Source organism: Symphodus melops (assembly GCF_947650265.1).
Source record: "Symphodus melops genome assembly, chromosome: 22".
Lineage (NCBI taxonomy): Eukaryota > Metazoa > Chordata > Actinopteri > Labriformes > Labridae > Symphodus > Symphodus melops.
The window spans coordinates 3,066,924-3,088,564 of record NC_136712.1 but is presented as its reverse complement, the minus strand read 5'-3'; the positions used below and the strand labels follow the sequence as shown (position 1 = coordinate 3,088,564).

The 21,641-nt window shown below is 40.9% G+C and overlaps 1 protein-coding gene across 2 annotated transcripts in view; it reads right to left on the bottom strand.

The window, feature by feature from the left end:
• The window catches only part of LOC306817795 (ankyrin repeat and BTB/POZ domain-containing protein 3-A), a 156,101-nt gene that overhangs the window by 19,422 nt on the left and 115,038 nt on the right, over positions 1 to 21,641 (bottom strand). For both annotated transcript variants that reach the window (XM_079334989.1, XM_079334990.1), the window contains exons 3-5: positions 7,263 to 7,470; positions 2,922 to 3,074; positions 1,231 to 1,396 (exon numbers count right to left, since the gene is read on the bottom strand). In XM_079334989.1, coding sequence (XP_079191115.1) covers positions 1,231 to 1,396; positions 2,922 to 3,074; positions 7,263 to 7,470 — 527 coding nt within the window. The remainder of the gene's footprint in view (positions 1 to 1,230; positions 1,397 to 2,921; positions 3,075 to 7,262; positions 7,471 to 21,641) is intronic.

The window sequence follows — 21,641 nt, the reverse complement described above, 5'->3', positions numbered from 1 at the left end:
AGTTTCACGAAGCAGGACTTTCTTTGTCCGTCTAATCTGGGACGTTGCGTTCAACAAAGGACTTCATATCTCACAGAGACGCTTCATGTTAAAGACTGATGATGTCCCTTTGTGGGGATCCCATTCTGATATACATCCTAATCTTCTTTCCAGACAGAGATACAAGGAGTGATAGACGATTTTTGGATTATCATGACGATTTCCAAAAACTCTCAGTCCTGATGGCCGAACTGCTTCTGTAACCTGCAGCGACCGTTCAGCCTGTTTTTACAAGTGAATAAAAGTCAGTATGCCTTCAACATGACATCCTGGTTTATTGTTTACAGGAGGAAACGCCTCAATCAATAGAGACCTGCAAGGAGCTGTAAATACTGGAGACCGATTTATGTCTGTACCAGTCAAATAATCTGATCTATTGAGGAATGAATCAAACTGTCAGGAGGCGGCATTTTGGCTTATTCTGGTATTTTTCCCCATGTATAATCATATCATGTGTCTTATTACTTTGCATTGTCTCCTTCCTAAATAAAATGAATTAAATCGAAGTGTGGATCACATGAAACCTGATTGTTTCAGAAAAATAAAGATTTTCTTTGTTCTCCATCTTTTTCGCTTGTCGTCTTACAAAAACACACTTTCGATGTTTTGCATCGTCCTGCATTTGTGTTATTACATTTTGCTCAATCAAACATTTAAAAAGAAAAAAAAAAAGAAGCTTTGTATAATTTTTTTTTTTGTGAATCAGAGTGGAGACGGCCCAGACTGAATTGAGCTCAAACTCAGCACATCTTTCCGACTCAGAAAAATCAGATATCGCTATTAGCTTCCACTTAGCAGCCCAAGGAATAACAGATATTTGTATTCACTGTGAAAGGCAAAAAAAAAAATCTAAATTGATGTTCAGACTTGGATATAATAATGCTGTGATATTAAAAATTCAAGCTAAACCCTTTTAAATCTGAAAGCAGGTTTGTAGTCAGGCAGTTTCTTTTTCTCAAATTAAAGGAGGATTTTTTAGCTGCTCATGGAACAGACTTTTTTTGTAATTTTTTTAAGCAGCTGTGTCATGGCTGCGTGACTCATCGGGAGCAGCCTGCGCCCAGCGTGTGTGTGAACAGGACACAGAGCCAGGTAATCCTTTCACTCCTCATTGTGTCTGCAGCACTGTTCCTGAGTAGGTGTGTGTAGTGAATGACGTTTACACGTGGGAGTGTGTGTGAAGCCTCGGACCTGCTCGCTCATGCTGTTGATGCCGTCAGGGCCCAGCAGGTTCACCGCCTGCTTCACCAGGTCCGTCCGGCCGCAGTTCAGCATCCTGAAGCCCAGATCCTGCAGGAATTTTGCCTCGGTGGACGCCGCGTCCAGTTTTCTGGTGGCACAGAAACAATCCTCGGCTCTGCAGATGGAAACAGCAGATCCAGGACAGTGAGTCAGAGGAAACAGATTCACCTCACTGCACATCTAAGAAAGCAGCAAACGTATAGATGCATGTCTGTTTAGACCTACCGAACAGCTCTTTTAGTGCGATAGATAGATAGGTAGATAGATAGATACTTTATTGATCCCAAGGGAAATTCAAGATGCGCCTTGTATATTGCTTTGGAGAAAGAAGACATGGATTTTTTTCATATCAGTTGTTCAACTTGTGCACATTTTGACCGAAGATGTGATCTAGACGGGTTAAAAATGCGCTTTTCCTGACAACTAGACCCAAATGAACTTTTTTCTTTTTCATGCATCTGTAACTTCTGCATTTCTTAAAGTAGCTTTTCTCCAGGTGAGGATTTTGCAATGACTCATAATAACCCACATGTCTTCTGTAAAGCCTCTTAATCCACGCTGCGAGCAGCTGTCACCGCTGACGCTTCTGCGGGGTCAAAGAGGAACCTTTTTTTTTCTTGACGTTTGTCCAAAGTTAAGTGACAATTTTATCTGACATATGTAAGGAATTAATTGGCAATTCACCACTCTAACATTTTTAAGTATTTGATTTCTCTGCAAGTCGGCCTTATATGAAATGTGATAAAACTCTTAACCCACTGACACCGACAGAAAATCACTGACTGAGCCGCTGGATGACAAGTATTGTGCGCGGCTTTGTGACTGAGCTGGAGCGTTTGTGAAGGTGAGAGGAGAAAGGGGGGGGGGGGACAGGACTGAAACATGCAGAGAGAAGATTTATCCCTGAGTCATAACACCAACAGATCGGTTACTGCAGTCCATGAAAGAGAGACGAAGTTATTACAAAATATCGGGAGAAAAACTTTTGATTTTGACAAAACGAGTGTAATGCTCAAAACTCTGAGTGGAAACTTCATTTTGACCACAATATTTAAGCATTTACAATTATAAAATTACAATTTCAATTATAATTACAATACAAAGTGAAATGTTTGATGTCACAAAGTGGGTGTGGCTTTTGTGAGGCCTTACTACAGATCGCCTCAAGGGACAAAATAGCACACAACTCAAACAAATAAAAAAATGAATTTATCACATCAGGAGCCAGTTTAAAAATGTTTAACTGAAAATGTCAACCTGCAGATCTAAATGATATTTCAGTCTAATCTGATGTTAGCTTAAAGCTAGAATTTAGAAACTAAAGTCTAACACTTCAACATCAGAAAAGGCAACGTATAATACTGACACTAATTAGCTCATGACCTTGTTTTCGCCGGTTATCAAGTTGTTCTTAAGACACGCCCTCTCGGGTAAAGCCCCTCCCCTTCTGGTGGAGTCAACTAATTTTACTAAACATGTGGGAGTGAGAGGCCGGAGAAAGAAGAGAAGCTGGTGAATGACCACCGTCTGTATTATTCTGATATATCATCTTCAGTGGGTGAAGTGTCAGTGGGATTGACTCAGATCTCATTTGACCGTGTTGTTGTGGTTAAACTTTGTTATAATCATCATAGTCTTACTTTATCTGTCGTGGTTCACAGTCCACTCCGGGGAGCAGCAGCCTGGCCGCCTGTCTCACATCATCGCTGTCGACAGAGAAGCTTCGCCGATGCTCTGTGTGGGCAACCGCCACCCGGATCCACTCCATCAGCGGAGGCAGTACCAGGAATGGCCTAAAGGGGGGGACAAACATATGCTAGCTAAAAAACCACACACATTTGAATGGCTTCAAACTAATTTGACAGGTACGGGACTACAAAGGGATTTCACCAAATAAAAAATAAATAAATAAAGTGACATTTCCTGAACTGTCCCTTCTTATTCAAATTGATCGGATCTGACATTTCTATCAGGACAGGTTTAGTTATCTCATATGACATCTCACAGTATTTCTAGTCTTTTTCACTTTGCTTTTCTTGGTTGTTTGAAGCAGCCGGGGCTTCTTTGTTTTTTTCCTGCATTTAGCAGTATGGATTTAGCAACACTTAAATCAGAATCTGATGACAGTTTGGGGTTTGGGTTGTCAAGTGGATGTCAATCAAGTCTGAATGAAACAGTACTGATGAAGGAGATGATCCTCGTATGTTCAAACTTTAGATGTTTGTTTACTTTGATTGAAGATAAATGTCATGATTTTAAGAAATATTCTAATCACAGAGGCTTTTATTAGCAAGACATAAAAGTTTATCAAGTTAATTAGATGTAAATGTAGATGTAAGTTACATATTCTTCATGATTACTGTGACCTTTCATATTTTACTGAGCTGAGAATATCACATCATGTTTTCCAAACATGCTCAGTCTCCATATTCCCCTATCAAATAAATCACCAAATATAGAGACTCTGATCCGACACAGACAGCCACAAACTTTCTTATTAAAGATTCCCTCTCATATAAGCGAAGAGGAAGTTACATGAAATCAATATTCATTATTTATAACCCTGGTGGTCCAAAACAGAAAGATGTTGCAACCTTCCCAAATACGGTTATTACCTTCTTTAATCAAAATCAGTAATGGGTCTCGCCTGTCTGACAAGTTCATATTTCATCATTTATTTCCAGGACTGGTGTGTGTGTGTGTGTGTGTGTGTGTGTGTGTGTGTGTGTGTGTGTGTGTGTGTGTGTGTATGTGTATGTGTATTTGGAGTCTAATCACATCACTATTAAATCACCTCATCCCTCTCTTTCACATAAACACATACAGACTTTTATATTCTCCTCTCTGCTGTTTATCTTTTTAACCGAGAGTGCAGCAGAAGCAAAAATCAGGTCAGCCATTTATCAGATATTTAACCCCCCCCCCCCCCATATATATATCAATCCACAAGCTTGAACTGAAATGTAAGAGTAAAACTTAGGAGTCTAGTTGCTAGCGCTCCAAAGACGTGCTTTACTAGCACAACGTCCAGATAAGAGTTTAGACTGCTTTTTGTAGTCTCTTGCGACCAGGTCTTAATTTTGCTTTTTTTTTTACTTTAGCTGCGACTACCAGACAGGCGCTAGCTGCTGTTCTTGAACATTACATTTGTTTACCTTTAAAAAAATGTCAATACTTTTATATCAACATTTATTGGCATATTTGGTAGAAAAACTGTCTTATAGGCTGTTTTTATATATTTAATTTCACCACAGTCCATGTTTTAATGACACAAAAAAACAACCTACATTAAATACATGGTCTTACATATAGCCCTGAGTCCATAATCTATCCATTAGCAGTCACCCTTCAGAAAACCCCTTTCCATTCAGTAATTATATTCTGGGACTCGGAGCTGGCCCTCAAAGAAGGTAAATGGCAGATGAAAAACACTTGAAAGTTTCTTTTCACATGGCTATAATTACATGTTAGACATTATGGATGTGCACTCATTATAACCTCAACTGTTCTGTGCTTTGAAAAAAAAAAAAAAAAAATCTTTTTCTAAAAGACACATAACTTATTGTCCTGTTAGTAATGATTCTGAATCAGCAAACCTTACGTTGAAGGATGATTAAATAAGATGTTTTTCTTAAAGGCTACTAAAACCATGAAGCAGTCTCAGATGCACATCAGAACAACAAATGCAACGGGGCAGATTCATGTTATAGTTAGTTTAATCATATTATGAATCCATCAGTAAAAGCCCCCGTGGAGCTTTTCCCCTCATAACCCTCTGGCAACCATAATCTCTCCCAAAATACATTTCAAACAGACAAACCATTTGGGAGTTTGCCCTTTCAGCAGCTTCCTTGTCTTTCTGTAAATTTACTGTTACTGCATTTTTAATTAGGGCTTTAAGATATTGACAAACTGCGTCTACGAGTTGGATCAGTTTCCAGAGCTCTCCTTTTCCTTACACCTACAGCCTGCCAAAGATATGAACTCTGTCAAGAGTTTCCAAGCTGTTTCGCATTTAGTTGACTAATGTGACAATTTAGAAACCCCCTCTTTTACTCGAAGCGAGCTTCCTGTAAGACATATATACTGCTTCTGGTTAGAGAAAGAAGGAGGCCCAGGCGTGGAATGAAAACAGTGAGGGTAGTGTTAGCGATCAATCCGCCGTCAGACAGACACTAAACCCAGCAGCTTCCACATACTCCTATTGGGGAGTAAACTTCGACTAAACATGCATCATAAACCATCATCTAATGCAGTTCTGCAGGCGCTGACTCAGCACAGGTGTCCTTGAAGGTGCACACACAGAATTAATTTACAAATTCTAAAGCCGCTTTTTATACCTACTTCGACGCTCCTGCTGTAGTTTATGGGTTGGCCCATCTGATTTCATGTGGGGCCCATGCCGCCCTGTGGTGTCCTAGCATTCTTATGAACTCAAACGTTTGGAGCCAATGTTTTTCTTCCGAAGCCAATTTGACATCTTACAGATAATTAAAGCTCAGGTTTAGTTCAGCTTTTGACTCCCCTTTAATAATTTGACTTACACAAGGCTTACCTGAAGCTTTCCCAAACAATCCTTAAAGATTATCTCATCTCATGTGATCATATTCTGCCTCGCTCTCATCCTGCTGTGATATTCAGGCGGTCTTTACTCGTCTTCAACCTTTCCACCAGAATGCTAAGTAGAGATTTTTCCTTCTCCAGGGACTCGTGAGCCTGCTGACATGCCACTCTGCCTGACATTCCCAGGGCTCCCCTGAGTTGCCAGGATGGAGTTTTATACCCTCCAAGTCTGATGAAGACGCTGGGAAATCTGTCCATCCGTCCATCCGAGTGAAGTCCCCCCTGCTCGCCGTCAATCTCCTCGACGTCCTGGGAAGCGTCGGCGCTAACCGGCCAACGCAGCATCTTACAGGAGTGCTGGTCGAGCGAAAAACTCATGCAAGAAAGTGGGACTGTCCGCTCTAACCTTTACAACACTCGATGTTACTCTACCTTGTGAGTGCCACTAACTGGCGGAGGAGATGTGAAAGGATAAATGTGTGTTTACTGATGAAGAGGGAGAGCGACTTGTATGGAGTTTGTGCTCACTGGACGTGATGCTTTATGAGTCTGAGTTTCTAAGTGTCAGAATCGACGTATTTTTATGAAGATTTGATTTGAACTCGTTGCAAACATTTCTCAGGGATAGAAATCCTCTTTGCTGTTTGGTTCAAAGCTTCACGAGTGGACGGCGCCATAAAACCATAGATCACAGTGTATAGAGTAAACAACTGACTGATATCAAAGACTCCCACAGACAATGAATAAGATCTAGTATTGTCTACACATCATGAGTCACTGTAGGCCTGTGCTCATAGGCCAAGTGTATCCTTGATGTGTCTAATTCTTTGTGTTGTTCACACAAACTTCACCCATTTGCATGAAGCTGTGTATCATTAGAAACATGATAGTAGTGTTGAATGGTCATGAATCCAACCCTCATTTTCCCCTGAGACGAGAAAAATATGTTTTTCTTTGCTTGAAAGTTTTCTTCATGTGATGCAAAAGAAAACTTCCAGGCAAAGAAAAACATATTTTTCATTTTTTTTTTTTTTTTTAGCCTCTAATGATGATAAAACTTCTCCAAGGGAAAGTAACATTGGAGCACCCTCCATTACATTATCCCTGATTTTATAAGGATAAGGTGTTCTCCATTGAATATAAGCCACTGTGTGTGTTATATTATGTTCTTCCACTGGAAGACCTGACTGCTGGTTGAAAATAGGAGCATGAGAGTGGAGGGGCGTGCTGTGTGTGTTAGTGAAGCACAACAGATGTGCTAACGAGCTAATGGTAGCCTGTCCATTATATTATGATATCGAAACATTTCTAACAAGGGGGTCCAAAATAAACACTGGAATAGACTTGTGGTCGTCATACACAATTTAACCACATCTTTCTGCAAACTTCTCCTTGATTGGCTGATCTCCAGGACTCACCTCTCGGTCTGTAAGGTGACTTTAGAGGGCTCAATGTTGGGGTTCTCCCACTCCATTTGTGGGCAGTGCATGAAGTAACACAGGGTGTACAGGGCCTCGGGCTCCCAGTGGACTGTTGTGATGGTCTTCTGGTGGACTGGAGTCCCATTGCTTGGGTTTTTGATGTGCAGCGGCTGCAGGTGGTGCATGGCCCGAGCCACCAGATCACCTGGAGAAAGAAATGTGTATTTTAACGTTGCGATTTGATACAATTATAAGAGCATTGGAATAAAACATGACACATAGAGATAAGATAAAAACAAATCGTAGTACAGCGAGGGAAGATCTAGTCACTATTAAAAAGTCCTACGCTTTACTCCCAGTTCACAAATTGAATTTCTGCACCACTCCTTCGACATGTTAGTACGAGCAGCACTTCTGGGAGAAAGTAGAGCCTCACTCCCTTTGATTCATCGTTCATTTAGTCACACACATGCCCACACAATCCTCGCAGAGTGGGAAATCGCTGCCTTGAAATTAAATCTTACACGCCGAGCCTGTGTCAGTAAACCATTTAGGAGTCTGAGCTCTTGTTCTATCCTCAGCTCATCGCTGGCTTTCATTTCTGTCTTATTCTTTTATTTTAGTTTCCTTTTATAATCACAGAGAGAATAGAAGGAAACTACGATTACTGACCAGTGTGCATGTGTGTGTGCAAAGTGTAATAAAGTTACATCCAGCTTAGCTTAGCATTAATACGACAAACATGTTTACAGTAGCTAGCATGTAACCTTCTCCTTGCTTAGGCTTCATAGTCAGACAGATGTGACACAGAGGTATTAAATATCTAAAATTCTAATTTTAAAAGGTTCCTATTTTACAGAAGGTAAAATACGAATCCCACGAATGAAAGTTTGATTGGTCAACAAACAACCCTGGGTTTAGTGGAATTTGTTTCCTTATGAGCGCGGTCAGAAAGTAGGCTAAAATACCCGGATGTGAAAGAAGAGAAACAATACAGATATATATGTAGGGATTGGAAAAAAAAAATCAAGTCATGTAAAAATCGCGATTCGTATCGTCTGAGATTTTAAAGAGATTCATAACTTTTTGGGAGGATAATCAGTCACTCCCTGCGAAGTGCTAAGGCTCGCTCTTTGACTCAGCAGAAGGCCAAATGGAGCAGCAAGTAAATTCAGCCTCACAGATGAGGAGATCCTGAAGTTTGTACAAAAACAGACTTTGAACCAATGAATCGTGTAGAATCGAAATTAGATTCTGTATCAGAACATTCACATACAGTATATGAGGAATTTGTCTTGTTGTATTGGTGCAAAAGAAATAACAAGGCTAAAATAACAAGTACTTAAATAAAATAAGGAAAGCAATCACCAATATATGAAATATAAGTTTAAAAAGCAATTAATTGAAATTGCAATGAATCGTGGGCCACCCAATGATTCCCTGCACTACATGTGTTCAATGATCATATTTACTCTTTGTATTCCTGGAACAGACAAGGACTCTCCTGAGAGGGAATGCAGTGTCCTCTTATGTAACAAAAAGACGTGTGTGTGTAGTTTCGCTCAAACATTTGAGTTCATTCATGAAGTAAACCTTTATTCAAGCTCTCTCTCTCTCTCTCTCTCTCTCTCTCTCTCTCTCTCTCTCTCTCTCTCTCTCTCTCCAACGTAGTTCAAACCATGTCTGAACGCAGTATGACATTTTGTACCACAGAGAAAGATATTCAGAGCTGACATTTCAGAGTCATAATTCTCTGGTTCGGGGTTTTTGGCAGCTTCACTGCAGCTTGTCGATGAAGTCATTAGAGATGCATTTAAGAATAACGATGGTGCTCTCAGAGGAAATAGTGCAGTGTGAGCCTGCAGGGTCCATTTCTCTCAAAAATTAATATCCCCATTGATCTAATTATTTACTTGGTTTACTGGAACGCTTGAAGTTTTAGGCTTAAAGGAGATTTGGACCGAGTTAAGACGGGAAAAAAATGCGTGAGTCAATGCACTTTCTTCCCGGATACTTTATAAAGACGTGAATAAATCATTATTTGTGAAAGTGAAGCTCGATGGTAAACACGCCGCAGCTCAGCACACACTTCTTGTTTGATCCCGTTTGATTGTTTGATCCAAAAATACCCGGTGTGAGGAAAGCTGGCCTGTCTCGAAACCTCACCTCCTTCTACAGAATGACACGGTGTGTGTGTGTGTGTGTGTGTGTGTGTGTGTATGTGCGCCCAAGGTTCCCCATCTGTCAGACTGAAGGCCCCTGACAGAGTTCACAGGAAGCCAGACATAAACAGAGACGGCGCTCACAGCTCAGTTTGCTCTCCGGGCTCCTGGGAGACTCATAATCAGTTATCAAAGATTAAACGCATCCAAAAACAACAGAAAACACGGTAAATCAGGGCCCTCTAGCTCAGATTTTATTATTTTATCCAAAGATGGCCGACCTGATTAGTCTCCATCTCCAGGTTCGAAGTCACAGACAACATGATGAGATGCGGTGTTTTAGAGCAAGTAATCAGACGCGGCAGGAGGCAGCTCATTGAGAGGCTCAGTCAGGAGAAGGGGTTCAGGGTTTCTCCGGGTGCGGCGGTAGTTCAGTCTGTAAGCACTTCGGTTGGGGATCAGGGGATATGCTGGCTCAACTCCCAGTTCGGACCGAAATGTTCAATTTGGACAGGTTGCTGGAGAGGTGCCAGCTCACTTCCCGAACACTGCTGAGGTGCCCTTGAACAAGGCACCGACCCCTTTAACTGCTCTAACATGTGCAGCCCCTCACTGATCACCTCCCCATTATTGCACGACTACAGAATGTGTGTTAGTGGCCTGTGTGTGAAACATTGGGAGAGCAGGTTCTCTTTGTTAGAATCGACTGATTTGTTGAGTTCAAACCTGATTTAAAAACAAACAAAAAAAAAACACCTTGAGATGTTTTATTTGAGCTCAGGAGAAATGCAAATCAATGTGTTGCGAAAAGAAATCAATTATTTTCGACATCAACACTTGCAGCTCTTCAGATGTAAAATGACTAATCATGCTCCTTTGACTCTGCAGACTGTTTGCTATGCACGTTCAGTCGTCATTGTACTTCAAACCGTAATCAGGTGGATGCATTCAGCGTTCAGCGGCGAAGACTTTTTATACTCCTGGTACTTAGGAGATCCCCGTGCTCCTCAGTGTGTTTACGCAGTGGGCTGGTGGCCTGAATATTAAGAGAAAAATGACACCAAGGGAAAGACACTCAGACAAACTTAAGAGGAGTGAAATATGCATCCACATAGTGAAACCCTCGGCTCAGTGTGAAACGGTCTATGCAAACCATAAAACAGACAACGGGGAACCACTAAACTCCCAGAACTGTCAACGCTCCCTGTAGGTCTTCAGAGCTGCAACACCACATCCATAAATAATAACACTACATCGAGTGCTGAACCACAAAAACCGTCGAGGAAGCCACAAAATACAACACAGCTGTCCCTCTGAGCTCTGAGCTGATCAACCTGCGTTCTTCACCTTCATTAATTGTTCTTTTAATTTTATTTTTTTTTAAGCAGGACAACATTTGATCCCGTCTCCATCTTCCTCTAATTATCCAAGCAACACTCCTGTGGGCTTCATGCTTCATCTCATTTGAATTAATCACAGGGGACAGCTTAGTGTCTCCCTCTCTCCAAGCCAAGACTTCCCCTCTTTGAAAGACTCATTACAGGCCGAAACTTTGTTCCCTACTCCCAGAGACAGAGCGAAAGAAAGAAAACAGCAGAGTGAAAAGTTGCTGCTATAATGAGATGTCAACACTTTCCATTCTGTCAAACAGCAGCTGCATTACAATCACTGCGACAGTGCACAACCCATGCAAGCGAAACAATTTAAGGCGAGGGTAGTTTAATGTTTTCATGGAGCTAATCATTTTTATGTGACGAGTTATTAAAGAAAAAAAAGTTACTCTGTTCACCTCTGACTCCTTTCAAACTAAAGAAAAGACTGAAGGCTGCAGGCAGAAAAGCAGCAGCGAGGCTGTACCTTCGTACAACGATGCTCAGAGCTAAACGTCGACGTACGTAGACGACGTCGATCCAGTGAGCCGGAATTTAACTTTGAGTGCAGAAAACAGCAAGAATCCAAACAAACGAAGAAAAACAAATCTCGTGGACGGACGGCTCCACGAGATCGTTCGTGTCAGAAATAGACTTCTCGGTCATCCAATATGCCGTCGCATTTCCTGGGCGTCATCTGTTACCATAGAAACCAATGTGCACCAGACCAGGCCAATCAGGAAGGGGCAGATCGGACCAGACCGGATTCTGATCCGTCTACACAGTAAGAGGTCGTGCACAGGGCTCGTCTTCTTCAACTTGCTTTAAAATGAATACTAATATGCTTTTGTAAGCTCGATGTTTGATACAGCTGATCATTTCCACCTGCGAAGTGATGACAGTTGCGTTCTGTCTCTAACGCAAGAAAACACTTCACAACTCCTGCTGCACATTAATTGCACCTTCCTCGTGTCAACACCTCAACAACTGAAGCTTTAATGGTTGTTTACTCCACTTGATGTCATTAGAGTGTACAGATGCTTTTGTAACCAGCTTCACGGCACAGTATGTACTTTTTTGATCTATAAATGTATCTCCAGCAAGTGTGGAATCAGGAGAGGTTTTTTTTTGTTGTTGTTGTGTTAAGGTGAAGCCTCGAGGGAGCTGCTTTGATTTAATGTGCCTCGAACAATGTGTTCACTTTGATGGAGAGATATTAAGCAGTGATGAGTTATAATTGGAATACAGATGCAAAAACACCCTAAAGGATTCAAAACAAACTATTAGTCCAATAAAATGTGTCGGGAAGCAATTAAATACGTAGTCACACATTCGTACATAAGGCACACAGACACGATAATGGAACGAGTTAAAGCACATCCACATTTTCTTTGAATGAATATTCAGTCTCGAAGGTTTGATTTACTTAATTTCCTGTGATAACCGAGTCATTTCTGGTTCTTCCCTTTTTGAGATCTTGACTTGTTTTTCTTGTTATTTGCAGGCAGCATCATGCCATGCTGCCATTCCCCACATCAGTGAGCCTTGATCTGTGTTTGTTTTGTACTTTGGGGATAAGGACCGAGTGACGATCTCAGAGAAAACAACCTGTAACCACTTCATGGCAAAACATGCTGTGCAGCTGTGTATTGCAGCAGGATTTTATAATGTGCAACAGTTTTTAACTCTCAGCTTGCGGTAACAATGATGCATGTAAAGAACCACAGCCTGGGACAAATTCGGCTTGAGTTGCATTTCCCACCTTCGCTGGTCTCTCGTCTTTAATTTCTCATTCTTTTAAATCAAACCAGCACCAGCACAATGTTAATTATCTATCAGTATAATACCGTATCTTTTATGCATGATTAAGCTGTTCAAAGTGGCCCATCATGTTTTTGCAAAGAAATAGCCGCTTGCAACACAAATCTTCAGGTTGTGGGCGGCATCTGCACTTTTTCATAACAGCACATGTCAAAGTGGTACCTTTTGTCTCCGTGACGACAGTCGTAAGACCCCTCAGAAGATTTTACAGTCATACAGAAATGATCAATCGCTCGCTTTTAGCATTAGCTTCGTTTTTTAATCACAGGAGTCGATGCAAACTCAACTACCACTACCCGGAGCTGGGTTTGGTCATGCTGCATGAGGAAACGGATAATCACAAACTTTGAATTGTTCCCAAGAACTCAACATCCAGATGTTATGGACTGTGCCAGTTTTAAATCAGGCAGGAAACCTTTAGCCTACAGGTTGCATTTTGTTGTCAGCGTACGAGAGGTGGATGTTGGTGTATTGAGTCACCTAATCAGGGCAGAGTTTGATCTCTCTGTTTAATTTTGTCTTCTTATCATTGATGTGTGGAATAATACGAGAGGCATTTGAAATAATTAATGGAGGTTCTGATAGTATCTGAATGCAAATTCTGGGGACTCATCTGGCGCAGCTACTCAGCGTGGAGGCTGCTCCGAACGCATCATTAGAGCAAAATTTGTAATGATAATCAGATGTATGAGATGTTCGGCAGAATTCAGTGTCATATTATTTTTAAAAGGCTCAATACTTCGGAGAGGCGTCTTTAAATGTAGGATGATGCCAATGTAAATAGAAAACCTTAAACCTTTTCTGTTTAGAAGGGACACTAAAAAGTTATGCAAACAATGTAGCTTCAGTGTTTAGCCAGCTCTGCTAAACCTTTCTGCGTTTTAACCTCTCTCCATGTTTCAAAAGCTTCTCTAATATTGATCCTGGTTTGAGCAGGTTTCTGCTGCTGGAGCTTATTAGAAACATGCAGAGGCTCTTTAGGTCGGGTACAATCACTTCTATCCGAACCAGTTCTCTCGCCCGCTTCCATCGCTGCAACACCTGCTGCTTCGACCTGATCACTGCTCTCATATCGAGCAAACCGAGGGGCGTCCAAAACGGCCGTGTTAGGGGTGACATAAACCCGCCAACCTTCTCTGGTCCAAACAAATCCAGTCCATCCAGGACCAGAATGTAGCTGCTGCATAGCCGGCACGTCAACATCGAATGCTTCCTTCATGTCTGATCAGAGTTTATAAAGTCTTTTTAAGATTTCATTCAGTAGATATCTTACATGTTGCTCATTTAAGTAAAACAAAACTTTATCCGTTTCTAATTAATAATATCAAAAATTTGCAGGCCAGGAATTTGATTCTCACACATGTTAAATCTAAGTGAACAGACACTTGACCAGATGTGATTTAAGTGTTTGAGAACCAGAGTACTATTTAGCCCACAAGGCTGTAATTCAAGCCGACAAAGTGAGTTGAGCCTAATGTGACCGCAGATTACAGCAGAGAGACGATTGTTGGGTTCCTACAATGGAGGACGGAGATTGAAGATTCCTCTGCTGTCCTCTGACACACTGTCATGGCCTATAGCTCCCTGGGGAAGAACTAGGGACGTTTAATCATCACTGGGTAATACGACCGACTCGGAGCTCTGCCTATGGGGCACATTAGCAATTCTATGGTGACTATTAATCACAGTCAATTACAGGACATGTCATCATCAACATGGGACCAGCAGATAGTTTTACCAGCGCTGCTCAAGTGGAAATTAATCACCAGCAGACACATTTAATATGGGACATGAAAAGGAAGGAATGATAACCGTCTGTGTTTGAGTAGACAGGGGGCCCATTGACAGATAAAGTTCTGGAGCTAATTTTAGGTTTCCAAGTTTTCTTTAAAAGTCCAACTTTTACAGCGGGTCGATGTAGAGGTGACAAAAGTGCAAATATCTGCTGCAGTTGTAAACATGTTTGATACTTTATACAATCTCTGTTAATTTAATGATTTATAATGTCAGAAAACATCTCTTTATGGGTGGATAGGGGAGGAAGGAATTAATTGTACGTTGGCAATGTTCCTATACCGAAATGTTGCCAATGTTGTTGTTTGTTTTCAACGTAGACAGTGTGAAGGAGTTTGCCTGCCATTTTTAATCATTTAAAACAAAAAATGACTAAATAATTAATGATTTCTACAAACTTCCTCTCAGATCAGAGGCTGTGAAACCATCTATTCGTTAGTCAAACAGAAATTTAAAAAAAAAGGATAAAAATACCTCTTAATGTGTTTTTTTGTTGTTTCTGTATTTCTCTCCTTCAGCTAAAAAAAAAGAAAAGCTCAGTGGAGTGTAGAGAAGAGGAGATGGACACAAAGGATCTATTATCTCTTCGTTTGAACTCAAAATAACGTGACTTTTTTTTCTGAATAAGTCCAGGCAACATGGAGAGGCAACTGCGAAGGTGAGGCTTAAAAGAAGCCCACGAGAGAACAAATAAAGCGCCACGCTACAACTGCAGCACGATGATTCATTCATCGTGAAGCGCTGGACATCAGTGCAGCGAGGAGTGACGCACTGCCTTGAAGTGCAGCTGAGAGCATCAGAGACATACTCACAGGAATGAGCAAAGCAGCAAAAGATGACATCGGATAAATAAACGTATCTTTGATTAAAAAAAAGAAAGAAAAGGAGAGGTCAATGACACGTTCTAAGAATATGCTAAAATTATCCTCCATTACCCGAGTAAATGACTCTAACAGTTAAAGCTCCATTTGCTTTAGCTATGAAACTAATGGTGAGGTGAAATATAAAAAGGTACTGCTCATAGTGTCCGTCTCCTTCCAGTGTACATGCGATGATGGATTGCGTTGGTGACTTTATTTGGAAACGAGACATGCACAGAACGGAGCTGGCTGACTGACTCAGAACCTCTTCTGCTAACCAAATGATTTATTTATCCTTAACTCCTATTGTTCTGATAATGTGTAGAGAGATGTCAAGATAGCTAAAGGTGCTTAAAGGTTAGCATTTACTGTGACCCCATGGTACCTGGTTTTTCTTTCGGTACTTTATTATCTTTATGCAAAATCGTAAAAAGTTGTCAGAAACATCTTGAACATTGTGATTCATTAGAATCGCCACTTCAACAAAATATAACGTTGGAAGCAAAACTATTTTGAGGCAGCAGCAGCAGCATACCGCATATCTGTTTTACTGCAATACATAATTAATTACCTAAATATTAAAAACACTCCATGCCGAAATTCACTTGAAAAACTTTAAAGGAATTCAACCAAAACTCTTCTTTTCTTCTTTACGAGTGAATTCATTGCATATCAAGGCCAGTCCGAGTCAAACCACGGTCATTGTCTTGTTCTCTCAGGCCTCCCAGAAATATATTTCTAACTGAAAGATGAAATGAAAGGTCTTATGATGCAAGATGCTGCAAAATATTACAAAAAAAGCTGTTTATTAACATCAAGCGCTTGTCTTTGCCGTGTTTCTGAATCATAATCGACAATACTGGTGCTGCACAAACAATAACGATTCTGTCTTTCCAGCATATCAGGGCTGTCTGCTGAGGCTGTCCACTCCTGCAATGATGAGTGAGAGGAAAACTGATGAAATAACACAAGAAAACCCAAATCCCAGGGATCCAGAGAAAACTCCAGTTCAGTAACAGCTATGATGGAAAGAGTGAAAAAAAAAACACAAGACCCTTCTCAACAATGAACAGGCAGCTGAATCATAGCTTCATTTCATCTCATCGTCCCTAGTTCCTCCAGATATTTCCAGCCTGTAGATGTGCCGCAGTAGATTACAAAAACTCTCTCCCCGGTTCTTTTGTCATCATCTTTCGACTCACAGGAGGAGACTCCTAAATGGATGCCACTTTATTTTGTCTAATGGCTCTTTTAGGGACCTTAATGGCTCTTCTATGGAGATCTGCAGAGGCATAATACTGCAGACTGCTGCAGTGTATAATAAATAACTTTCCTACGTGCGGTCTTGATTATCCACTGTGTCAAATGTGCTTAAAAAGAGCTGCACCCGTCATGTTCCAGTCAAGGGAGTATTATAGTTCTGCGTGCTTCACATTTACAGTATGAAGAAACAACTGGTCCTGCCGTTAACTAAAACAACAAAGCAACAAATGGAAAGTACATGTTGAAAAGACATTTACATGTTTACTGACACTGCAAGGCAGCAACGAAAAATGTGCAAGTTAACTTGAGAGTTAAACAAATATGTGTCAGCTACAGCTACAGTATGCTAGCTACTCTGTGCCGTTGCACTTAGCCCTTATGAATCTCACCTTGCAAGCACACTAACTACAAAGCCTGTTAAAGATGGGAATGTTGCCCCAATTTTCCATGCCATGCCAATACAACCAGTACCGGAAGCTAGAGGGGGCTTACCACTCATTTCACCAAGACATTTTTGGTGTGCTACCTGCCAGCGGTTTGTAGTTAGCTGCTAGCATAATGCATTCAGAAAGTTAATGCATTTGGGAAACAAAAAGGTCTTGCGGTTTCAGAAGAAAACCAGCCATCCAAACATATACAGGACAGAAATTGACTGCTAATATAGCCAACATAGCAATATCTAGTATCTAGCCTGCCCAGATGTGTCGCAATATAGACACCAGCGCTATGACGAATTTAGGCGCAACAACATTTGGCAACGTCTGGTTCAGTCAAAAAAGCCAAATCTTCATAAAGTCAGGCTTTCTTTTTGGTGCTATTGCAAGAATCCATCTAAAAATGGATGCTTATATGCTATGACTTTTTAATAATGTAGTATTTATTCTAGAGCTACCCACGTCATCATGCTTACGTTTAATTACTAGCGTAGAACAGGAAGTGAAGTCAAGGCTTTTGGGAACTTTGTTGCAGATTCTTCTTCATGAACTAAATTTGACCTGAATATGTCAGTTGAGAAAATGTCAAGAGATGAATATATTTATTAAAATTTCATCCTGAGGAAAGACTTGAGTGTGTGTTCCAAATGCAATGCTAATTTGTTTATTAGCTGAGACATTTCACTTTAAACGCAAATATCAGTGCTGACTGATTCTCAAGAAAAAGTCAGGGGGGGGGTCACCAAAGTTATTCGTATTCGTCCTCTGGGCTCAAGAGATCTCTGTTCCCAATTTGAATGCCTATGCATCCAGTTAATGTGGAGATGTTTAATTTAAAACGAAAAAGAGAAAAAAAATATGAAGCTCAGCGTGGTGCCAAGTTCAATAGCATGTATTCCATGGATAGCAGGGATCTCTGTGCCAAATATCACGGTAATTAATCCAGTAGTTTAGGCGGAGTTTCCCTAAATATGCAAATGTTGTCACCAGAGATAAACTCAGGGGATCACCAGCGCTGAACCTCTTGGCACCAGAGATATCAGACTAAAATAGCTCGAACAGATATATGACATCCACGTACATGTGACATCTGTGACCGGCTTTAAAATCTTTAATCTGTGTTTACAGGTATTTATAGACTATTTGCAGCATCACTGCATGAGTCAGGTTCGGTAAAACAGGAGCAGGTTGCATTTTTGCGACATTTTGAAGCATCTTTAATTTTGGCCCGACTGTTGAATATTCATTCTGTTATCCTCCTCGGTTCCTGCCGTTGCCATTGTCTGCCAAAGCACTTCAACAGTTATTTATATCCTTTATTTGTTATGTATGTTTAGAGAGAGACAATATGTTTTTAAAGACATCCTCACCAATCAAACCTCTCCAATATTTACCGTCCTTTGTTACAGGAATAAAACACCTTCTTGATTACAGAAGCCATTATAGGCTCTCCTGTGTCGCCGCTGTTGCAGACAGTTGTCGCGATTTGTCTCCAAACAGCTGTGCGGCCTTCTCTTTCTTTCAGTTCAATTCACCGCCTTATTACCCCAAAACTTCCATTAGCCTTCTGGGCTGCTGCATCCAGAACACTCAATTAGTGAGTCTGCATTATCTCTGCAGCACACACAGACAGACTCTTTGGTGTAATGTTTGTCTCAATGTAGCAGGACTTCAGTGAGAAGTGGACGCTAACTCATTCGGTTTTTCAATGATCCTGTATAAACTGATGTTGAATAAAAACTATGCACACTAGTGGCTTCATTCTTTCTGCAGGGGAAGGTTAAAAAGCACATCTTTAACATCATATAGTTGAGCTTTCAAGTGTCATATTAACACGTTTCTTTAAGAGTGGTAAGAAAAAGGTCCAACAAAGGTCCAAGTAAAAGAAAAATGGTGGCTGGAGATAAAACATTTTTTAGCAAAGAACTTTTAAAATTGGTCTGCAGCAACAACTTAAACAACTAAAGGCTTTATCCCTCGATCAAGCCATAGATTTTATTTCTAATGTATTGGTCGTTTATTAATTGATGATGTCATAATATCATGTTTAGAAAAGTTAAACATGGATAAGTTCAGCTTGTCCCTCGGCCTCTCAGTCTAGTTACTAATGAACAACATCTGCCTGTGGGTGTCGTACCTCCCCAAAGAGGTGTTGCACATTTGAATGCTCGAACGTGCTGCTTCAATTCATTCAATCAACTTTGATTAGAATCAAACACACAGGCTCTTGGACTGTGCAGTGACACGGTGACAAAACGACACAAACGGAGGCCGACGATCTTCTCGATGAACGGGGAAAATGCTCCTTCTGCAATCTGCAATGACAGCAAGTCTGTACTGATTCAATTCAGGAGTCACTTGGTGTTTGAACCTCTCAAGGACATGCCAAGTAGAAACATCTTCCATCTTCAAAATTAGTCGTGTCTGATGTGTAATCACTTCCATCATGCTGCTGTTCAATCCTCTATCCGTTTTGGTTTGTAAACACGCGCTTGTTTGGCCATGCTGGGTCAATCTTTAAGTGAATCGTTGGCTCGACTTCATTTTGATGCCGTCTGCTACGGTCAGCCAAGTCTCCATGTGACGCATTCTCATTTGGCAAGTAAACTGCTGAGATCTTTCTCCAGCGTCCGTCCTTGTTCCTCCTTTGTGTTGGAGACTTTTACATCGGCCTTTAGAAATGTCCTCAAAGGATTGTGGAGCGACACAAGCAGACTCGGTTGTGTTTTTTTCCTTTTTCTTTGAAGAGAGAGCCGAGGTGAATAAATACGCCAGGTCTGCAAAGTTGGAATTTTTGTCCTTGTTTGAAATGTCCTTTCTAAAAAGTCAACAGAGGAGCATGTTCAATGCTTGGGATGGACTCCCAAGTCTTTAAAGACAACTGCAGATGTAATTGTTGTACCTCTATACATAACTTATTTGTACATGTTTTATTCTGGTGGATATTCTACAGACTGAGCTATGACAACAGCTACATAGCAGCTAACGCTAACCCAAGAGCGGCTCACAAACAGATGCTAGCTTTAGCATTTAGGAGAGCAAAAAGAAACCTCGCTCTGTTCATCCTGGAGAGACGTCATTAACCTTGCAATTGGTTAATTATGCTAAAGTGGAATAAAAAAAGACACAGAGAGACTCTCGGTGTCTGAATGAACAATCCCACAAATTGCACTCCTGTATCGTTCTTTTGAAATAAACCCAATTTATTCATCACAGAGCTCTTTAAGTGATAATCTATTATTTGCAGCTGGAGGTGCGGTGTGCAAGTCGGATCCTATGGCAGCTATCGAGGGACATTAAACCATTATACAGTAATGAATCCAGCCTCACATACTCACTGAGGCATGTAGCAGCAGCCTACACGAGTTTCCAGCATGTGTCTTTTGTGTGAGGAGAAGAAGAGGTGTGTTTGGTATGTGTGTGTGTGTGTTTGTTTGGGGGATTGTGAGGGAGGGTTGTTTGTGTCAGCATGCCCCCACTGTCCTCCTAAAGGTGCAGGGAGACAGATAAGGAAAATGGCCACAGTCTGATCCAGCCTGGACATCATTTTTCAAAATAATTTCAACCATGGTGTGAATAAGATGGACAGACATGAAGAAGTTAAAGTGATTGCTGACTGCAGACCCCTGAGTGGACAGAGAGAGAGAGAGAGAGAGAGAGAGAGAGAGAGAGAGAGAGAGAGGGGGGAAGAGGACGAGATGACAGCAGGAACCTTTCCCTGCACATCGAGATAATATTCTGTTTTGACATGTCCATTAGAGAGACACTGAAAAGGACACGTGGATGACAGAAAGATTCTGTAGAAGAAGATGCCGTAGCATTTGGTTTCCAAAGTCAAGCCAAAGCAGATGGCTTCATGGCCAGCAGACTTTGTAATAATGTATTATTGAAAATACACACGTTTCCAAAGCTACGAAACCTTCATAAACGTTTGTAAATAATATCGATTAAATTAAAAATCTGCTCTGTAAACTAGGACTAAACACAGGGTGGGTTCAATTTGGAAAATTAAGCCTCGCGTTAGGGGTAAATTAGCCAATTAAAGCAGGGTATGATTTTTTTGTTTAACTGACATGTGGCTTTGAAATATCACATCTGTTAAAGATGGCGACAAAGAAAATGCAACGTCCATCAAAATTGATTGTTAGTTAAAAAAAAAAAAAAAAAAAAAAAAAGACAAACTCAACTTTTGAGCTCAGACATCGTCGTCTTGTTTTTCTCCTTTAAGATGTCTTTATCAACTTTAGAGAAAATGAAGCCTCACTGACTAATTTTCCTCTTTTTATCACCTGTGCTAAGAAGTAGGTCACGCTGGGTAAGATTAAGAGGGATGATGCATAGCTGTAAAAAAATAAATAAAAAATTAACTCTGATATAATGAAATATGAGAATAGCACGGATGGTCTCGAGATGAAATGTAACACCTCCCTCTGAGTCTCCTCGGTGGACGTATGTGTGACACAGTCCCATTATTTCAAATTCACATGGTGAGCGTGAGATAATGGAGCGGAGACGACGGGAAGCTGGTCTGAGTCACAGCTTTACCAACAGAGGGACATTAATGATATCTCGTTGAGAGTTAGGACATTGAAACGAAACAGGAAGGACTATTTCCTGCTTTTATCATCAGCATGATGTTGTTGTTTTTGAAGCAAAATCGGCAGGATGTGGT